The 21,234-nt window shown below is 43.2% G+C and overlaps 1 protein-coding gene across 2 annotated transcripts in view; it reads right to left on the bottom strand.

Moving 5' to 3' along the window:
- Positions 1-385: 385 nt before the first annotated feature.
- The window catches only part of WDR59 (WD repeat domain 59), a 48,080-nt gene continuing 27,231 nt past the window's right edge, over positions 386-21,234 (bottom strand). For both annotated transcript variants that reach the window (XM_083164794.1, XM_083164795.1), the window contains 8 exons: positions 17,887-18,020; positions 17,669-17,750; positions 16,866-16,978; positions 16,614-16,752; positions 16,463-16,535; positions 2,579-2,702; positions 2,141-2,283; positions 386-1,441 (listed from right to left, as the gene is read on the bottom strand). In XM_083164794.1, the coding sequence (XP_083020920.1) occupies positions 1,206-1,441; positions 2,141-2,283; positions 2,579-2,702; positions 16,463-16,535; positions 16,614-16,752; positions 16,866-16,978; positions 17,669-17,750; positions 17,887-18,020 (1,044 nt within the window). In that variant the 3' untranslated portion in view covers positions 386-1,205. The remainder of the gene's footprint in view (positions 1,442-2,140; positions 2,284-2,578; positions 2,703-16,462; positions 16,536-16,613; positions 16,753-16,865; positions 16,979-17,668; positions 17,751-17,886; positions 18,021-21,234) is intronic.

The raw sequence follows: 21,234 nt of genomic DNA, 5'->3' as shown, positions 1-21,234 counted from the left end.
CCCTTTCAGTGCCAACCTTGCTATGAGAGATCCTCAAAATAGCGCCGCTTTTTTTGGGTGCAATATTTAACTAAACTTCAATGAATTGACTTGGCTTTGTTTTTATTTATACTAAAACAGGACGTTTAAAACCGTGAATATTTTGAGTATCTCTCACAGCAACATTGGCACTCAAATGGGTTAAGTCTATAAAAAAACAAACCTTCAACCAGGACGTCCCCATAGGCTATATTATACCCGTTCCATCTCATTTAATATCGTTATTTCCCTAGTTTCATGTTGACTTCCGTAATCAGACAGAACGGCATCACTTACTTTCTTTATTTAAACATTTTAAATAAATCATTTATATAAAACTGTACCTCCATAACAAAATAGGACTCTGTAACGCGGCAATGTTGAATACAAGTGTAGGACGCACACCAGAGCCAAAGACAAAAACGGGAGCATAAGAACACGCTTGTAACCCGCGGCAGCCAATTAAAGTCTGTCATTTTTGTTAGAACAGCTCGGGAGATGAAAGCAAAGCTGTTATTGGTTGCTAGGGATTACAGCACAGTTGCCCCAAATTTCACGACAGTGCGCAGTGAGGGCCCTGTAACCAGAGGCTTTTTGTCTAGTCTCTGTACACAAACTTCGCTGTCGTCACACAAACACGGCGTGTTGCTTAAACCTTTCTTTTGGTCTGACAGGTCACACCCCAGCAGCATTATTGTGACATTCATTATTAACTTCAACTTATGTCCAGAAATATACTCCGTTAATTGTCATCCTCCAGAATACGAGCGAGATGAGGAATAGAATGAGGTAGGGAGGTATACAATACCACGTGCCTCAATGAGGCTACTAGTCGTCCGAACTGGGTACATTTTTTTTTACTGTTCACAACCATAAAAGCCGATGGGATGTAAAAGTCCTATAAAAGGTGCCAAGGTCTTGAATTCACCTAAAAACGAAACTGTAGTGGGCAGAGTTCCATCAAACACACTGAAGAAAGAGTTTGTCTTCAGACATCCACTTTATAACCACGCGTTCTTTCATGGTGGGTAGTCATAGGCAACCACCTTGTAAAGACCTTGATAGCAGCCACCACAAAATGTCCCTTGCATCCGAAACTGAGGTCTTCGAGGCTCGATATTCACAGCGTTAGAGGCTCAGCCCAAGCCAGTCTAATATAAAGCAGCCAGTACGGAGTGATCTGACCATCAGAAGGTGCTCTCCAATAGACAGTGGCAGCCGCAGCCAGTTGGGCAGACCTCTTGTGTGCTGAACCATTCCAGCATGTGCGCTGTGTGTCCCCCGTGACCGCAACTCAAGCAGAAGTTGGAGGAGCCCCGGACGGCAACGTGGCAGATGGCGCATTGGAAGGTGAAGCCCTTACATATGGCACATTGGGTTCCACGCACCTCGCTGCGGCAGTGGCTGCAGTAGACCCCAAATTCTGATGAGAGAATAAGGACATGTAATGGCCTAATGGCATGACATTCAAAGTGCATCATCGTCACTGTCTAACCAATGCGCCTAGAGTCCTTTCAGGACGGTTTAAGTGACAGTCAAGGCAAACCCTATACATTCTCCAACTGTGATCTCAGTGACTGCACATGAGGCTGTAAATCATCACTTGTAAGACAAAAACATCTGCTCGCATCCGCACAGAGGAGAAATCGTTTGATGGTTATTCTCCATCGAATGATTTTTCCACTCTTCGCAGATAAAAGTAAGCCTGGACTTCCTTTTATCTTGGCGGTTCTGCGAATTGGGGGCAGGCGCTGATATCATGTGACGACATCTGCCTGCTCATTCGCTCCTATGCACAGCGCACAACACCACCATTGGAGACTAATTAGGACCTTTACGGACATGTCTGAAATCAATCCCTTAATCTGGAAAGCAAATACTGATCTGCTGCTGAACGGAAACCAAGCTCTAACACAAGCATGGGGACCCTTCGGCACTCCAACTGTTGTGGAACTACACAGCCCAGCATGCCTTGTTACAGTTTTGCTATGTGGTCATGCTACAATTGTTGCAGGGCATGCTGGATGTGTAGTTCAACAGCTGGAGGGCTGAAGGTTCCCCATCCCTGCTCTAACACCTCCTCTTTCTGATGTCTACATGTTGATTCTGCTTCGTTACTCACCGATACCCCGATGAGGTTCAGGAGGACAGTAGACAAACTTTAGGACCTCGGCCCTTTTCTCCTGCAGACCCCAGCGATACAATATCTCCCCGTAACACTTCTTAAAGTCATCAAACTGCTGAGCATTCACCGGGTCTAAAATCCTGCAGAGATACCAGAATGGTCACGGTACGCTGGCAGATAACGTGAACGAGGACATAAAACGAAGGCTAAGGAGCAAATCATTTCCAGTGATTTGTGACACCTTATAAATAAAGTCTATTTGCATATAACATTGCAATAAATACAAACATTTTCACATCAGGGGTTCACAGTTCTGATTTTGGTCATATAAGTATTATGTGGCATTTGACCTCTGCTGTAGCCCCTCCCCATAAACCTCAGAAGCTCCCCCACGCTCTCGTCCCTCAGCCAGCGGTCCTGCAGGATGACAAATACCTTTTATTCTTGTCATGCTGCTCCCGCTCTCTTTCACGAGGATCCACATAGCTTATATTACTGTATCGATAGTCATCTGGAGAAGCGTCTCCCCAAGGTGCTCCATGATCCATTTCTTGAGCCCCTGCCAGAAGAGGAGAGAAAGGGGATAGAACCAGTTGTGTTATATACTATGTATTCTGCTAGCGAGGATTTTGTATTTACAGTCACAGGTGTCACTGGAGAGAAGACAGTGGGGAATAGAAAGCGACCAGTGGGAGCTTGGGCACTCTATGGAAATGAATGATGTGGCCAACTCCTTTTCTACTTCCCTTGGCAGTCTAGGTTTGTGCCCGAAGGGAGCTGGAAGATACATACACACTTCCGAAGAGGAGGTAATTACTCAGCCAAACAATTAGCACACAAAATAGAGAGCCCCGTAAAACCACTCGGCCAAACAGAGGAAGAAGCAGCAGCAAAGATGTCAAACCTACAGAATCGGACAAATGTCCGCCTACCTGACCAAGCTGCTGCTCTGAAGAACTGCTGAATAGAGACCCCCCCAGGCTACCGCCCAGGAGCGTCCCACTGAGCACGTAGAATGTGCCAAAATCGAAGAGGGAGGCTGTTGGGCCGCCACCACCTAGGCTTGCCGTATAGTAAGCCGTATCCAGACACTGCGCACCAGATCATATGTGACAAGAGACTTTCTCACTGATGCTGTCTTGTCCACGTAAATCCTAACCACTCTCACCACATCCAGATAGACCGCCTCAGGGTCTCCTGTAAAGGCAGGAACCACAATTGGCTGGTTAATGTGAGAAGAGACAACTTTTGGGCGAAAGGACAAACTTGTCCTAAGCTCGGCCCTGTCTGCATGGAAGACCAAAAAGGGGGAACGGCATGAAAGAGCCCCCAGTTTGGTATTGCAGGTCTACCTCTTCCAAAGGTTCAAACTCTGAAGAACAGAGAAAGTCCAAAACTAAATCCAAATCCCACGGGCCGTGGGTGGGATACTGGAAGGTTGTCGCCGCAAAACTCCCTGAAAGAAAGTTTGGACCTCAGGTAAAAGGGCCAAACGTTTTTGGAAAAAAATAGACAATGCGGATACCAGAACCTTAAGAGAGCCCAACCGCAATCCAGAGGCCAGACCAGTTTGAAGAAATAAAAGAAGTCTAGCCTTCTTGAAGAATGTGGTGGAAACTCCCTGAGACTCACACCAGGAAATATATGTCCTCCAAATGCGATGGTAATGCTTTGAGGTTACCTCCTTCCTAGCACCAATCATGGTGGGAATGACAGCTCTTGGTATGCCCACTTGTCTCAGGATGGCCCTCTCAGCAACTACGCCATCAAACGAAGCAGTCTTAAATCTGGGAAGATGAATGGCCCTTGACTGAGGAGGTTGTCTTGTAGTGGTAGGGGCCACGGTTTGTCCACCATGAGAGACTTCAGGGTGGAGTACCATGACCAGCGTGGCCAGTCTGGTGCTATCAGAAGTGCTGACACATTCTCCCTCCGGAGTCGTTGAAGCACCCTGGGTATCAAGGGGAACGGAGGAAAGAGGTACACATAACTGAATGTCCAAGGGGCCGTTAGGGCGTCTACCCCTGCTGCCGAAGTTGGGTATATATGTTGTGCAGATGCACAGCATTGATCAGGCGCTGGGGGGGATGGGATAGGAAAACAATAAGGGGCAGACCGTGAGACAATTGGGATAGGGATCACGTGGGAGGGTTAGTTTATGAGATTGCGACGAAAAGGTAGAGATTAACTGGAACAGCTAAAGAGAAGTAGTAATGCAATTAAATGAGAAGGGTTATAAATAAAGATAAATAGAAAAAAATGAAAAAAAAAAAAAAAAAAAAATAATAATAAAAATAAAATAAAAGTTGACCAAATATGTTTACACTCTTTATGTGAGTAGGTAGAAGCAGTCCAGGTTTTAGGGAGGTTGAATAAGCTTGCCCTGCACTATTCTGACGGCTATGCCGCTTGCTGCGGCTTTGCAAACTTACGGCGGGACTCCGGAGCGTACAGCTGGTGACGTCACCTGCCGGCTTCTTCGTTTGCGGCTCTGCGGTATCGTCTGGCAGGGGGTTGCTTCTCCTCTTCTGCTGGGGGGCTTCTTGTGCTTTAATCCAACACGTTTCACACGCAAGGTGCTTTGTCTAAAACCTGGACTGCTTCTACCTACTCACATAAAGAGTGTAAACATATTTGGTCAACTTTTATTTTATTTTTATTATTATTTTTATTTATTTTTATAATTATTTTTATTTATATTTTTTTTCTTTTTTTTTTTCTATTTATCTTTATTTATAACCCTTCTCATTTAATTGCATTACTACTTCTCTTTAGCTGTTCCAGTTAATCTCAACCTTTTCGTCCCAATCTCATAAACTAACCCTCCCACGTGATCCCTATCCCAATTGTCTCACGGTCTGCCCCTTATTGTTTTCCTATCCCATCCCCCCCTAGTGCCTGATCAATGCTGTGCATCTGCACAACATATATACCCAACTAAAGCTTCCCAATCAGGCTGCTCCTACCCACGAGCGCAAATCCTATTGTTGAAATGAAAAATTATTGTATGTCCGCACAAGATGAATATTTATTATATATATGCAATATTTAGCAATACGTTTAAATTCATTGAAAATGAATTATATTGTAATTGTACATTTTGTTGCATCAGTTGTAAAAACATTTCTTTTAGGACATCAAGGACATTTTCTATTCCTGTCAGAAGACATATGGCGCAGCAGCCTCAGTATATGGAAAAACCAATATTACCTAACTAATCTATAAATGTATGTTAATAAGTAGTTAGGGGACTCTTAATATAACTCCTTATCTGATTGTCGCCGAGTCAGAAAGTATATAACTGTAACAGAAATCCTAAGCGAACACCATCATTGCTGACCACCTCTGGTCGCTGGGTGGTCCATGCCATATCCTAGAGGGCAGGGGGCTGGCTGAAGACATGCAGTTGAGACGATGCAACCAGTCTTCCCAGTATAATCCATGATGAGGAGCGATCCCCATCAGCCTGGCTCCCCATGCCTCCATAATCATATGTATTATTTCTGTCTTTGATGAATAAATGATCTCGTATGATCCGTAAATTAACAAGATAATGGAGTCAGATGTTATTCATTTAAATCCCGGCCTTTCAGTTGGTGACGACCGACGTTCCTACCTCGTACATCAGCTGCCTGCCACAATCTTCTGCGCAACTTCCCACAGACATATGGTGAGCATAAATTTTGTGCTGTAATATGATTAAAGTTGCGTCATGAAGGGCAAGTCGACTGATGTAGACGGTATGTAACACTACATATAGATATATGTATTATACGAGATTGGTTATTCATTGTCTAAATTGAACTTAATATAAAAACTGTAGTTACTTTCGATATAAATTATAGGCTGTTAATAAGGAATAGATTAATTTAATCACAGTGTGTGACGAAAGGTCAATTGTCACTGTGGTTCACGTTAAATATTAGGGCTTTTGTGTCTTAAAATATTTTAACGATTCTATGGGTTTTTTGGAACACTAAAATTAAGTTTAGACAGTTCATAAAACCATAGATAAGTATTTATCACAGTGCGTGTCATTGTGAATAAACGTTAGTATTAGGACTCTTGTGTCTTAAAAGAGACTAACGTTAAGTAACTTCGATGAGATATGTCTTGGGACTATCAACAGTTTGAAGTATTATTCTGGTTCATATAGATCCTAGCAAAAGACGTCGTGCCTGGATATTGAACTGGATTGTTCTGAATACGGTAATTCAGTAATAATCTATTAACCTTCTCAATCGACGCCTATTCTAATTGTAAAGTAACATGTGGTATACAGTAGTTATAAGTTAAATTGGATAACGTAACTCACAACAGTCTTAAGCTAATCATATAAGGTTAAACATTAAAGTAGCTTTAAACTTGAAAGATCAATGTAACACAATTAAATTCAAAAATATCTTAAAACAAAGACAGCATAATAATCCAAAGACAGAAATGCCAACAAACGTAACTAAATGAAATGAAGAATGTGTCAGTACATGTGTCTGAATCTTCGGTAATGTTTAATGTGCAAAGTGCAGGTTTAATTAATAAGTATGCAATTGTGATCTTTTGCATGTGGTGAATCTTACTACTTAACTGTATTTGAACATTCAGTAAATGCAGTATTTTAACATTTGAGCATGTTGATGGTTTCGGAACCAACTGCATGACAGGACTAAGGTCATAAAGGTCACGACGCTGCACTAACTTTGTCACACGTGTGTGTAAGGAGTGATATATCTGTGTGAATGCATGTGACGTCTAACAGCTGTTATTGCAAAAAGCTAGCTAAAATCATTCTATAACATCTAATTTGAAATTGTATTTTTTTTTTTCTTTTAGAAAGCTGATCAGCATTTTTAATAGTATGTTTCAGTTGTTTTTGAAAGCATTATGTGACAGTAACATTGTTTTTTTTTGTCTCCTAGTAGCAAGTTTAAAATACAAACTGGCTGTTCTTTTTAAAGAAGCAAACTTAGTACAGCTACTGTCGTTTGCAGATACGATATTTATTATTTTTTATTGGTTATGTCTACTTGCATATTTTTTCTTAAAGCAAGAGAATCTGGACATAGGTATATGTTATACACATATATAATGTGCTCATGTAATAAGAACTTAGTGTTTCTTGAGAACTTGATACTTCTTACTATGACAGCACTTGGAAGTTCATTGGTATATTTTTAAACCATCGTTAGTGTACTGATTTGGTATACAGATTGCTTAGAATGTAAAAACAAATCACGATTAAAATTGTTTGTCGTATGTGACTATGTTATCCTTCATAGCCTAATATGAACACTGATACCTTACTGGAACATTGTTACAAGCCACAGAGTGGCTCATTCCTGTTTTGGTATTTTGTTTGTATTTTTTATAATTCTGTGTTTAGTTTATATGTTCTCTACGGATTAGCTTTCCAAGTTTTGGATTAGCTTTCTAGGTTTTGCCTTATTTACTTTGCATTGTTCTTGTATCTGTGGGCACAGCTGCTCAGGTGTAGCTTGTGTGCTCATCGGGGGACTTTATAGTTATAATAATACTATTATTTTATTTATAAGGCACCACAAGTGTTTTGCAATGCCGTCAAAGGGCTCAGTCTAGGGTTTAGACTAGGGAGAGCTGTGAGAAAACTCACTACCAATCACAGCTTCACAGTTAGTTCGTAATACCAGCTCCCTAACAAAACATCGATACTAGAATGCATGTCATAGCCTATATCAGTAACCAGGGTATTCAAGTTCTTCAGTGATTAATTGGTTTATAACTATGCTAGTAGAATAATCTTTTTCCATATTATGAAAAATGGCCAAATTTCACAATTATTTTTCTCTTTTAATCCCTTGTCGCTTCATAGCGCAATTCCTTTATAAGGCTTTATTTTTTGGGTTACACATTCATTTTTACATATTTCTTAAAGTGTTTTATTTGCTCCATGGGCAAGCCATGTTGCAAACAGGAGGATATATGTAACAAGAAATATATTTTTAGTTTTTGCTGATGTGCAGTTTTCAAAGTTTTACTTTGGTATGCAATAACCATGCAAATTCAAATAATGGTTATTTACATAACACAAAGGGAAAATGAATGTCTAAGTGTTATTTAATAAGTATATATGCCTTGATAAGTTTCCTTGTATGGGCTGCAAACGCAACATACAGTATTTTAAGTTTATGTTAATGTGCAAAGTTTTATTTTTTGTATTCCAAGCTCATCCCAGAATATCATAACATTTGCACCACCATCATTGAAGGTTTGGGGCTTATCATGTGTGAGACATTATTGATTATATGTTAATAAATGTTTTATATATAAAAAAACAAAATACGTAAATTATGAAGCTAAATCTACAACATGGTCAGACAGAAAGGAAAAGATTTGCCTTGCAATCTACATCATAGAAAACATCTAGACTGTATTGGTTATAAAACAGTATGTATTTGAACTGAACAGAGTACAAGTGCCAATAGACAATTATTAAAAGTTTGTCGGTAATAATAGTATCCATTATGAAATAGAAAATGGATTATCTGCTGACATAAAGACTGCAGCAGCATTTTTTTAAATAATCTATTGTGTGAAACATTATCTTATGGTCAAAAGGTAGTTTTGTATGTACTAAGGAAATATTGTCTTATTCCAGAGCGACTATTGGTAAGTGTGGAAATTGTGACCTGTTCACAGACTACACCTAAGGACAATAGTGTGTGCCGTGGAGATCACGTGTGCAATAGGACAGGCCTGGGTTACAGTACCTTCATAACAGAAGGGGTAGAATGGAGAACCATAACAGTGCACACATAGTAAGTGGAATTCTATTTAGGGTCTTTTTAAAGGAGATCTGAGGTAAGAGCCAGTACTGAAGCACTTTGGAACTCCATGCTCTAAAGAAAAAAAAAAAAAAAAATTCAGAAAAGGCTGTCCAATCACGTTCTCTCCATAGCTGATGCTAAGATCATGGGTTGTGAGCTGTTGATATTAGGTTCAAGTTTCCTGATAATTACTAATGGTTTCTCTAGTCTGTGTTTATTACACATAGTCAGGGGTACTGACGTGGATAATGTTACACAAAATTAGATTTACTCTAAATATAGACTAAATTGCTATAGTTTGAGATATTATATTGTCTCAATCACACTAAGTGATTATAAATGCAATGGCCTTCCTTGTCTCTGGAGTGCAACATACTACTGACATTAAATAAAAGAAACATCTTGGATTAAGAAAACACCATAACTATTCTAAAGCATAAGTGAATTCATGATTGACGGTTCAACGAAGAGAAAAGTCATTTAAAACAAATGACACTGGTCTAAAGGATATAATTGATACAACGATGAAAAGATAAGATTATAGTTAAAGATTTTCTTTTCACTTACATATGGTATCCATAAGAAAGATGCTCATTTATAGAGATAATTCTATATTTTTGAGACCGATAATTAATAACGGTGTTATACATCTTAAGGTATGAAACTGATTCTAGAAAAAGAATAATGCATAGGTTTATTCTTAGTAAGATTCTAATAAAATGGTTTATGAATCAAGACAATAGGTTACACGATTATTAATGCATTGTGCTCCAAGATTACAGACGTTCCTCTGAGTACTACAAACTGATCATCCGGATCCAGAGATGTCACCTGTATCTAAAGAAGTCCTGTCAACTATAAATCTTCATTTGTTCGAAAAAAAGAAAGGACTGTTGAAATGAAAAATTATTGTATGTCCGCACAAGATGAATATTTATTATATATATGCAATATTTAGCAATACGTTTAAATTCATTGAAAATGAATTATATTGTAATTGTACATTTTGTTGCATCAGTTGTAAAAACATTTCTTTTAGGACATCAAGGACATTTTCTATTCCTGTCAGAAGACATATGGCGCAGCAGCCTCAGTATATGGAAAAACCAATATTACCTAACTAATCTATAAATGTATGTTAATAAGTAGTTAGGGGACTCTTAATATAACTCCTTATCTGATTGTCGCCGAGTCAGAAAGTATATAACTGTAACAGAAATCCTAAGCGAACACCATCATTGCTGACCACCTCTGGTCGCTGGGTGGTCCATGCCATATCCTAGAGGGCAGGGGGCTGGCTGAAGACATGCAGTTGAGACGATGCAACCAGTCTTCCCAGTATAATCCATGATGAGGAGCGATCCCCATCAGCCTGGCTCCCCATGCCTCCATAATCATATGTATTATTTCTGTCTTTGATGAATAAATGATCTCGTATGATCCGTAAATTAACAAGATAATGGAGTCAGATGTTATTCATTTAAATCCCAAGCTTTCACTATAAAAAGGATTCCATCCTTTTACAAACCCATACCCCGCTGCCGCAGGATCTCGAGTTCTCGAGAAGTATAAGGGAAGTTGATGGTTAAGGCGGAACGGCGTCAGGTCCACTTGGGGACAAACCCATCTCCTGGTTAGATGTTGGAAGATCTGGGGGTTTAAGGTCTACTCCCCCGGATGTACGTCTTGGCGACTGAGGTAGTCTGCCACCCAATTTTCTACCCCTGGTATGAAAATTGCAGAGATTGCTAGGGCGTGAGACTGAGCCCACAACAAGATCCTGCTCACTTCCTACATGGCCGCCCGACTCCTGGTTCCGCCTTGCTTGTTGATATAGGCTACTGCGGTGGTGTTGTCCGATTGAATCCGTATTTATCGCCCTTGAAGGAGTGGTTGCGCTTGAAGAAGTGCTAAGTAAACAGCCCTGAGCTCCAGGATGTTTATTGGTAGAAGGGACTCTGGTTTGTCCACCGACCCTGAAGCTGCTGATCGAGAGTCACTGCTCCCCAACCCCGGAGGCTGGCATTCGTGGTGAGGAGAGTCCAATCCCAGATGGCAAATCTTTTTCCCTCTCTGAGGTTGGCCACATTGAGCCACCATGATAGGGAATGGGCAAGCATGAGGAGACAAGGTGACACGATGATGTAAATGAAGATGTGACCCTGACCACTGGCGGAGAAGATGTAGTTGAAAAGGACGTGAATGAAAACGACCATACTGAAGAGCTTCGAAGGATGCGTCATCTTGCCCAGAAGACGTGTGCAAAGAAGAACGGAGACCTTCCTCTGTTGAATTACAAGTCTGACCAGCTCCTAAAGTGATGTGATCTTGTCCTCCGGCAGGAAAACCTTCAGCTGGACTGTGTCCAGGATCATACCCAGAAACTGTAGTGACTGGGAGGGTTGAAGCTGGGACTTCTCATAATTGAGAATCCATCTGTGTTCCATGAGCTTCCCCTTTGTCAGAGAAATGTCCATCAGCAGTTTTTCCCGTGATCCCTTTAAGAGGAGATCGTCCAAATAGGGTATAATGGTGACACCCTGTTGTTGAAGTACTTCCATCATTACCGCCATGACCTTCGTGGATACCCTCGGTGCAGAGGACAGGCCGAAGGGGAGAGCCTGGAACTGCCAGTGTCGATCCAGTACAGCAAATCTCAGGAACTCCTGGTGAGAGGGGTGAATGGGAATGTGCAGGTAGGCATCCCTGATATCTAGTGATACCAGGAACTCCTCTGGGTTCAAACCTGTGATAACAGATTGAATGGATTCCATCTTGAATTTTAGAGGTTGAAGGAACGGGTTCAGGTTCTTCAAGGTGAGGATCATACAAGATGATCCATATGGTTTTGGGACCAGAAACAGGCTGGAGTAAAACCCTAGGGTTCTCTCCTCCTCCGGAACTGGGAGAATAACCTCCCTGGCCTGTAGCTGTGCAATAGCTTATTGTAGAAGATAAGACTTATCTCAAGAAGCTGGCAAACCTGTTTTAAAAAATCTGCAAGGAGGGAGTCTTTGGAATCGTATCTGGTACCGAATGTTACCAGATCCCGCACCCAAGCGTCTTGACAAGATTGAATTCAAACGTGAGTGAAGCCCAATAGACGAGCCCCTACCCTTTGGTCTCCCAATGGGGAGGGAGGGTAGTCATGTTTGTTTAGGGGCAGGCTTTGAGTCCTGTTAGGTAGTTGGGAGAGCTCTAGCTCTACCTCTTGAGCCCCTTTGGGAGGAGAAACCCCCTCTGTGGCGGCCACAAAATTTGGGCGGAGGTCGAAAGGACCGAAATGAGGATTTACGAGAAGCTGGAGGAACCGCTGTAGAAAGGAAAGTGGGTACTTATGTATTATCTGGGCTCCCATGTTAAATGCACCCCATTTTTTCATACCCCTACTATCCAACTGCGCATGGAGTTGACTTTATATAGTGTGGCGAGCGCATCGAGCCACCGTGCCCGAAGCGTGGCGAGCCACGCGAGGGGACGCGGTCTCATAAGAAAAACAGGAGCCCAGATATTACATAAGTACCGGAAAGTGGATTTTCCTCCCGTAGCCTGGGAGATCCACCTATCCAACTCAGCTCCAAATAAAACTTTGCCTCTGGAAGGGCAGAGCCTCTATTGCTCCGTATCCAGCCTGCCATTGTCTAAGCCAGTGTTTTTCAACCACTGTGCCGTGGCACACTAGTGTGCCTTGAGCTGCTCTCAAGTGAGCCCCCAGATCTAGAGATGCCCAAGCCAGTTTACAGCCACCACCAGTTCAATTGTTATTTACTGGTCTCTTCTTTTCATGTAAAGGGCCAATGTATTTAGTTTTGTTTCCTGTGGGGACCAGTGTGAATGTTGTTTTATATGGATGCCAATAGGTTTGTTTTTTTCCTGTGGGGGCCAATGTGTTTTTCCTTGTGGGGATCTCATGGTGTGCCTTGGCAATTTTAAAATCTTATTTAGTGTGCCACAAGGTAAAAAGGTTGAAAATCAGTGGTCTAAGCCATAAGGCCCTGAGAGCCAAAATGGATAAGGCTGAAATAAGAGCAGCCATTTTACAAATGTCCGCCGAGGCCTCCATTAAGTAAGCGGAAGCCTCCCTAATGTGTTCTGCCCAGAGGATGACATCAGTGGAAACTGGGTTGTCCCTCAGATTTTCAGAAATCTTGGACGCCCAGACCCCCATGGCCTTGTTGACCCAACAGCCAAATTGGGCTGGGCGTTGCAAAACCCCGGCTGCTGTAAAAATGGATTTTAAAGTATGTACTATCTTATGGTCTGAAGCATCCTTCAGCGAGGTGGCTCCCGAAACCGGTAGTACCGTGTTCTTGGATAAACGAGTAACAGACGGGTCCACTGTGGGGGGAGTCTCTACTTTCTTCCTTCCTTCAGCTGGAAGAGGATAAAAGATGTAAAATTTTCTGGGGACCTGAAACTTTTTGTCTGGGTGGTTCAAGGCTTGTACCAAAAAAAAATCGTCCAACTCTTCCAATGCAGGGAAAGTTGAAGAATGCTTGTTTTTTTTTAACCAAATAAGGAGGGCTTTATAGGAGCCTCCGTACCACGGTCAAAAACAGCAGCAATCTTTACCATTGCTATAAGATCTTCTAAACCCTGTGTGACCGGTTCAGGCTCTGGAAGAGCCGTAGCCTGGAGTTCCTCAGTATCTGGGAGGAAGTATTCTCCCTCCTGAGCAAACTGCCTTTTTCCCTGTATAGGAGGGGGCAGTAAGGAGGCAGCTTGTCCCTGTGATTCAGAAGCCACAGGGGTCAACGCTCTGGTTAAACCCTCCACAGCTGCTGTTAAAGAAGTGTGCTGTGAGCTGAGATGCCCACACTGGTGTGTCCCCTTGGGACTGAGCTGGAGTGGAATCTCCCCTGCAATGGTCGCAGAGGAGCATGCCCTCCGCAGTTGGTGAATATTTTGTATTACACCCCTTGCATATAACCTTTTTGGAGCCTCCTCCCGCGATAATGTCCCAGTTATACTGTGAATCAGTCACACACAGACAGTGTAAAGAGATAGGGAAAGGCTGACAGGGGAGACAGTATACCAGAGAGGAGTGGCTAGGTTTAAGTCGCGAAACTACCAGTAGCGTTTCAGCCTGTAAATTTAAACACAGCCCTGAACTGCCTCACCCGCTCTAAACCCCCACTGTGTTGAACACAGACCGGGTACAGCTGTAGCAGGGAACACCAAAGACCAGAGAGCCGTCAGCCTACAGGTGCCACGATGCATAAAATGGCTGCCAATGCACAGAGTTGTAGCTGGAACGGAACTTTCACTAAGCTCCGCCTCCCCGGCAGCTCAGTCTGCTTTGGGTGCCAAGTTCAAAGAACCGCTGCTACTAACCGCCAGAAAGGTGCCCGACCCACTCCACTAGTTGGAGGGGTCTGAAAATACTCACCGCTGCCTAGCTGGCCGGGTTAGCGCCGAGTTACCTCCGTTTTGATGAAGGGCGTGCGGCACCACACAGGAACGGTGGTTCCTTCAGCCGGGGACCCGGGCGCAATGCCGGTAGCTGCAACCGGGTCCACCCGGCAGCGCCCATGTCGCAGGCAGGTAGGGACAGCCGGCTACCTGCCTGTCCTCAGCTTGCATGTATTTTATTTTCTAATTAATAACATGCCCAGGAGCAGTTGTTGAATATGCCCAGCTCCCTCGGGCACTAACTAAGACTGTTGGGGGGGGGGGGGGGGGAGGAGGGGGGGGGAGTAGAATGGGAGGAGTTGGCCACATCATTAATTTCCATAGAGTGCACAAGCTCCCACTGGTCGCCTTCTATTCCCCACTGTCTTCTCTCCAGTGACACCTAGTGGGCTGAAGGAGAAAGGAGACATTATTGAAAAACTATCGACCTACAGTCCTAGCCACAAGCCAGTGACCGTGCTAAATTATGTTGGATGAAGCAAAAGTTATGAGAATACAGTAGGCCGCTGGTTCTAAGTGAATATAGTCAGGGTCCTTTCACAAAATGGCTGACTCCACTGTGTCCGTCTATCAGCCACGTGACTAATAGCAGTGAGATGCATAGGAATATACAGGAAATATTTCACAGATGGCTAGTCTAATATACACATACACATAATATACACATACTGGTATACTGTCATTAGGTTGACACATTTTAAGTCTACATGCGTTAGGTTGACCACTAAATGTCAACATGGCTTAGGGGGAAACATGAAATAGGGCTGGAAGGTTGACATCAAAAGGTCAACATGAGTTTTTTCATGTTTTTTTTTTTGAGCTGACATAAAGCGATAATTCATGCCCTACCATACACTAGGGGGCGTGGAGGGAGAATGGACTAGTGTGCCCGAAGCATGGCTTGCGGTACATTTTTACGGTGTCTATGTTGACTTAACATTTGGGACAAAAAAAATAAAAAACCTGTGAAAAACTCCATGTCGATCTTTTGACCTTCGACCTTGCCATTGGTGACCTAATGCTTGTGTTAACCTAAGCCTTGCCCCACATACTATGTATGAGAGCTGCCATATAGCATGTTACTGTGAACACTGCCCCCAATGGTCATACTATAGTGATTTATGGCTAGAATGTTGGCAAAAGAGAAATAGCCATCAATTCTTCAAATTTTAATTATTATGAGTCTACAGTTAGGTCTAATGGGCCCTATACATCAGCAATCACAATTTATGGATTTCCAGATCCAGGGATTTTTTGGCCAGATAAATGGATTTTACAATCTATCTGACTTTGCCCACACATTACAGATTTATTTCAGTGATCGGCAGATTTTTCCATCTAAAGATTGCATCTTCATATCTGGAAATTGCCCAATCGATTGCTGTTCACAATGTAAATAGATGAAGAAGACGAATTGGGAATGCCCACACATATAAAAAAGATCTGCAGATAATACCAGATTATTAAACATGTTTAAAAACCTGATTAAGCAATCGATTGGCGATTTTGATTGGGATTGCCAAAAGGGGGAGCCCACACATCTAAAATTAATTGTGGCAATCCTCTCCATATCTGAAAATTGTCACAATTAATTGCTGATGTATGGGGCCCTTAAGGCATTGTTACATTTATTTGTTGTTTTTTTTAAATTACAATAATTGAGCGCAGAAGAAAAGGTGATAAAATGTACAGGTTTCTTTTTTACTTAACCAATTAAATAGTTTATTAATATAACAGAAAAAGCACTAAAGTTGTATACAGAATCTATAAATGAGGTAACTTGAAATAACTGGCGTTCTTATACACTATCATGCCTCTGTAGCAGACTGATAAGTTAGGAGGGGGTGCTTATGTAACAGCACACAGGGAGTGACTGCATGGAAGATATGCTTGGCAGAACTTTGCTCTCTTTGGTACAGGAATTGGGTAAGGAAGCCATGATGTCACAGCAGCTCATATGACTGCAGTCTAAGCTTGGTGAGCAGTATACAACCCAATCGGGACATCAGTCCTGAGAATGTAGTGAGGAGTTGCAACTACCTGTAGTGGATGAGGAATGAAGACTAGATAAAGTTATCTAATTGATGTCACATAAGAAAACTCTTACCGATGCTCCAGCCACTGTTGCAGTAGCCGGGGTCGGACATACTGGATCCGGAGCAGGAAGACGTGAAGCTGGGCTGTAAGGAGACAATTCACATTGAGTACAGACAATATTAGCGGTGTATGGGACTCAGAGGGTTAAGCAAGGAACTTACGTAGCGGCTGTGGGCAGAGCGGGAAGGAAATGGGTGGCAAGAGAACATGCCGCTGCCTTGCGGATGAAGGCTGGCGTCAAATACGCTGCACAGCATGGCCAGTGTCTGCACATCATGAAGGTGGCAGTAATGAGCCAATCTGGGGACAGAGAGAAGGTCACATGATGGGCAGGCTTGATGTGCCAATTATAGAACACAAGGTGTACTAGACCGCGACACACCATAAGCTCAGAATATAAATGAGAAACATACAGCGATTCCAACAGCTGGCGGCCAAATGGGTGACGGGCCCAGGGGGTCTCCATATCGGGGTCAGATTTGGGTGTCAGACATATGTCATTAGCAGCAGCAGCAAGAGCCCAAACCTTAATGGAAGATAGAGGGTTATTACACATCATAATATGGACAATAACTCAGGGGTAGATGTATGAAGCATTAACTAGGGGAGGAGAAGTGAGCCAGAGGAAAAGTTTCCCATGGCAACCAATCAGCACTGAAGTAACATCAAGAATTTGCATAATAAATAATAATATAGAAAACAGCTGATTGGTTGCCAGGGGTCACTTCTCTATACATCTACCCCTGACTCTCCCTATGAAGGGGCTGCACAGCTCGAACCTAACCTACATGCATCCTAACCACCCCCTAAGAGTATTACGGTGTCTATCTACTATCCATTGGGACAATCGTCCAATCTTGTATGACGCTGAATGAAGGAGAACTACCATGTTTAAAAATCCTGATCCTCTGATGCCGGCAGTGAACAGGGAATCGGGCACTTTTTTATATGCTTAATTTCCCCAATCCCTGACAGATCTCCAATTATCGCTGACCGCACATCAGTTACGGCAGTGCTGAGAGACGAATGGGCGCCAAATAGGGTGTACCAAGCCAGGAGTGCAGAACTCTCATATCTGTCTGTGTCAATTACCAGCTACAAAAGGAAAACAGGATTCATGCCTGGCTCTGGTTGTGTAATCGCATTGCAGGGAATCATTAATCCACAAGATGGAAGGATATGCACCATAAATAGTATAAGAGAAGTGGACACTTACCTGCACCAGATCCCTACGCCCCACGCTCAGAGCAGAGGCTGCGTTCTTCTGACACATCTCCTGGAGGTCCCCGCAGTTCAGTCTGACCGGGAAAGAGGGGAGGTAAAGTGTACAGTAAGAAATAACAAAAATAGCAGCAGCAAAAATGAATAGCATGTCTGCACACTGTGTGATGCCTGCACACACAACAGCGAGCAGCGTTCACACATGATACGCACATGTACATTTCCCCCAGGGCCTTGTGCACGGACAGCAGACACGAGATGTCCTGGATAATGACCTTCCCGGCTGCTTTGATTGGTCGAGAGCTGGAGTCGCTGCTCTCTCTTTTGGATTTCCACCTGCGAGATTTCTGCGGGACACAGAATTCATTTGTTTGAGTGGATGCCAGCAAAGGGGACATGTGTAACCCTGCAGTGCACAGATTGGATGTCATCATGGGTACAACAGGAACTGCTGGAGAGTCGGCTAAGAACATAGAAGTGGGAGTAAGGAAACACTGGTGGGGAGGCTGCAACATAGATCCATACCAAACTCTGACGACAGCGGAACACATTATGTATCTGCAACACTCAACGCCGGCAACATTGTACCTGTGGTCAAAGAACTGAAATGCTACATCCTGGGGCCCCCATAATAATGGCCAAGGTCATTTTCTGAACAGTAGTGGTGCCTGAATTAATGTTATGCCCCATAGTAGTGACCCAATTACTTTTACAGTGCCTTCACTTCATATTGTGCCACAACTCTGGGCCCCATAGAAGCTGCACTTATGGTAGCTACACCCCTGTATGTAACTGTGACAGGGAAGGTGGCCCCTCTCAGCTCTGGGCCACATAGCAGCTACACCCTGTATATAACACATGTAACGGTGACAGGGAAGGTGGTCCCTCTCAGCTCTGGGACCCATAGCAGCTACACCCTGTATATAACACATGTAACGGTGACAGGGAAGGTGGCCCCTCTCAGCTCTGGGCCCCATAGCAGCTACACCCTGTATATAACACATGTAACGGTGACAGGGAAGGTGGCCCCTCTCAGCTCTGGGACCCATAGCAGCTACACCCTGTATATAACACATGTAACGGTGACAGGTAAGGTGGCCCCTCTCAGCTCTGGGACCCATAGCAGCTACACCCATGTATATAACACATGTAACTGTGACAGGGAAGGTGGCCCCTCTCAGCTCTGGGCCCATAGCAGCTGCACCCCCTGCACCTATGATAGTTACACCATGTATATAACACAGGTTACTGTGTCAGGGAAGGTGGCCCCTCTCAGCTCTGGGCCCTATAGCAACTGCACCCCCTGCAGCTATGGTAGCTACACCCATGTATATAACACATGTAACCGAGAGGGAAGGTGGCCCCTCTCAGGTATTTTGTTGTTCTGTGCCCATCTGTTATTTCTTAGAACACTGTAATCTTCTGCTTACAATGAAGTATAGGTACTATTGATGCTATTTATGTAATTCCTATTTATGGAGAGGTACAGTCTGAACTGCTCTTAGTGTGTAATCTGTTAGAGCAGGGGTCCTCAAACTATTTTGCTCTGGGACCCCATCAGACAATAAAAATAATTACGGGACCCCAGCAAGTTACTGCAGAAGGTCATCACATGACATGTGTAGTCAGCAGACAGCACATACATGGAAGCATTGTGGAGGTACAAAATGATGGGAGTCTGAAGAAACAGACAATTCAACAGATTTTTCAGACTCCTTGAATCACTAACTGAGATTAGAAAAGTCATCAGCTTGATGGTCAGCAACATGGAGTCGCGGCCCCATGCTGAGAAGATCGGGACCCACTTTGGGGTCAGGACCCACAGTTTGAGAACCGCTGTGTTAGAGGGTAATAAATAAGCCATAATAGCTTCAAAGTGAAGTGTTGTTTCAAATCCTGACAAGCGAATGCATTTCACACCTAGGATCTCCGGATATGTGTGTGTATTTGTGTTCATATGTGATACAATCGTGACAATTATTATTATTTTTTAACAACTATGCCAAAATATTATTTCTATAGGTCTCCATGCAATTTGGTCCCAGAAAAATGGATACTGCCTGAATGACTCAGTCAGTAAGAGACACCATGTATGGAGGAAGCTCATTTACTTGCAACTATTATCTCCCCCAATGTAACCACTAGGTTGTTATGTAACTGGACTTTAGCCCTGCAGGGCCATGACACAGGATAGAACCCAGAGTGTCCAGCGTGTTTAGTACTGGGCCAGTGCATTCTATTCCATGTGCATGTTTATCACACATATTTGGTGGTCTTCCTCTGGTTTCCCCTTATAGCACAAAACCACATGCGTGTGCAAATTACACTGTATGCTCCTTGATGTAGGGACTGATAAGCATTTATTGCAATGTCCTGCATATTAATGGTGGTTTTAACGGATAAAAGTTAATAATATCTTTAGGTGACCTGGAGATTATATAAATTACAAGTTAAAAGTCTGCCAAATGACGGCTTCTGCAATGTACTTCAACTTTAAGCTGTGACAGTTTTTAGCCCAGAAACTCCCCACTCCACCCCCAGTCCCTGGGCCAGATGTATCAAGCTTCAAAAAGTGATAAAGTGGAGGGTGATAAAGAGCCAGCCAATCAGCTCCTACCTGTCATTTTTGAAACCGAGCCTGTAACATGACAGGTAGGCGCTTTTTGCCTCTTGATACAGCTGGCCCCCTATCTGCTCCTACCTCCAATCTGTCTATGCTGCTTCCTCTCTCCATATCCAGCAAGTTTGAAACATATCAGTGTCCCTGCAAATATTGCTTTCGCTTATGACATCTTTTAGCACACAGGAGTAAAGTTGGTCCGTTGAGTGGCCCCCTAGTGGTCAGTGTTGGTACTTCTCCTCATAAGAGGTGAGGAGGGTTAGCCTTTATCATATTACAAAGTCACTTACCTCATGTTCAGGAAAAAAAAAAAAGATAGTGAGATTTTAGGCCCCACAACACCACACGGTGACAAGTTACAGCCCCCATAGCTCTCGAGCCCAGTGACTAATTTAGAAACACCCTTTTGGTATTGACCACAAACATTATCAGCGTGATGTCTCCCAGTGGTTGTGGCATTAGTAACCCAGAGCCAGTCAGACACTTTACACGCACAGAGAGTGGGGAAAAGAAAAATAGGGGCACGATAAAAAAAAGACAGCAAAAGGCGCCACCAGAAACAAAGAGATACAGAAACAAAAGTGGGAGAGAACAAGCATCCAGGCACAGGAACTCAGAGGAAGCAGCAGAGAGTAGGAGAGAGTATCAGAGGACTATAAGAGACAGCAAGAAGCTTCAGCCCTTTTTGCAAGCAACACAAGACTGACATTTCCGATATATCAACAGATGGGAGGGATAGACCGTGATGAGTTATTACAAAGATCCCAAGAACAAAAGTAAGGTCACGTCTCTAGACCACACTGTGGATACGATAGACCGCCAATGTACAGCACTGCATACTTAGATCCCTCTGCTTTCTAAACCAAAGCAAAGTTTCACTTAGTGGTAGTTTCAATGGGAGGCCAATGCAAAATGCTTGCATCCCCGATCACTCCCGGAAC

Source organism: Crinia signifera, chromosome 11 (genome assembly GCF_055691185.1).
Source record: "Crinia signifera chromosome 11, ASM5569118v1, whole genome shotgun sequence".
Taxonomy (NCBI): Eukaryota; Metazoa; Chordata; class Amphibia; order Anura; family Myobatrachidae; genus Crinia; species Crinia signifera.
This window is presented reverse-complemented; position numbering and strand designations above follow the sequence as displayed.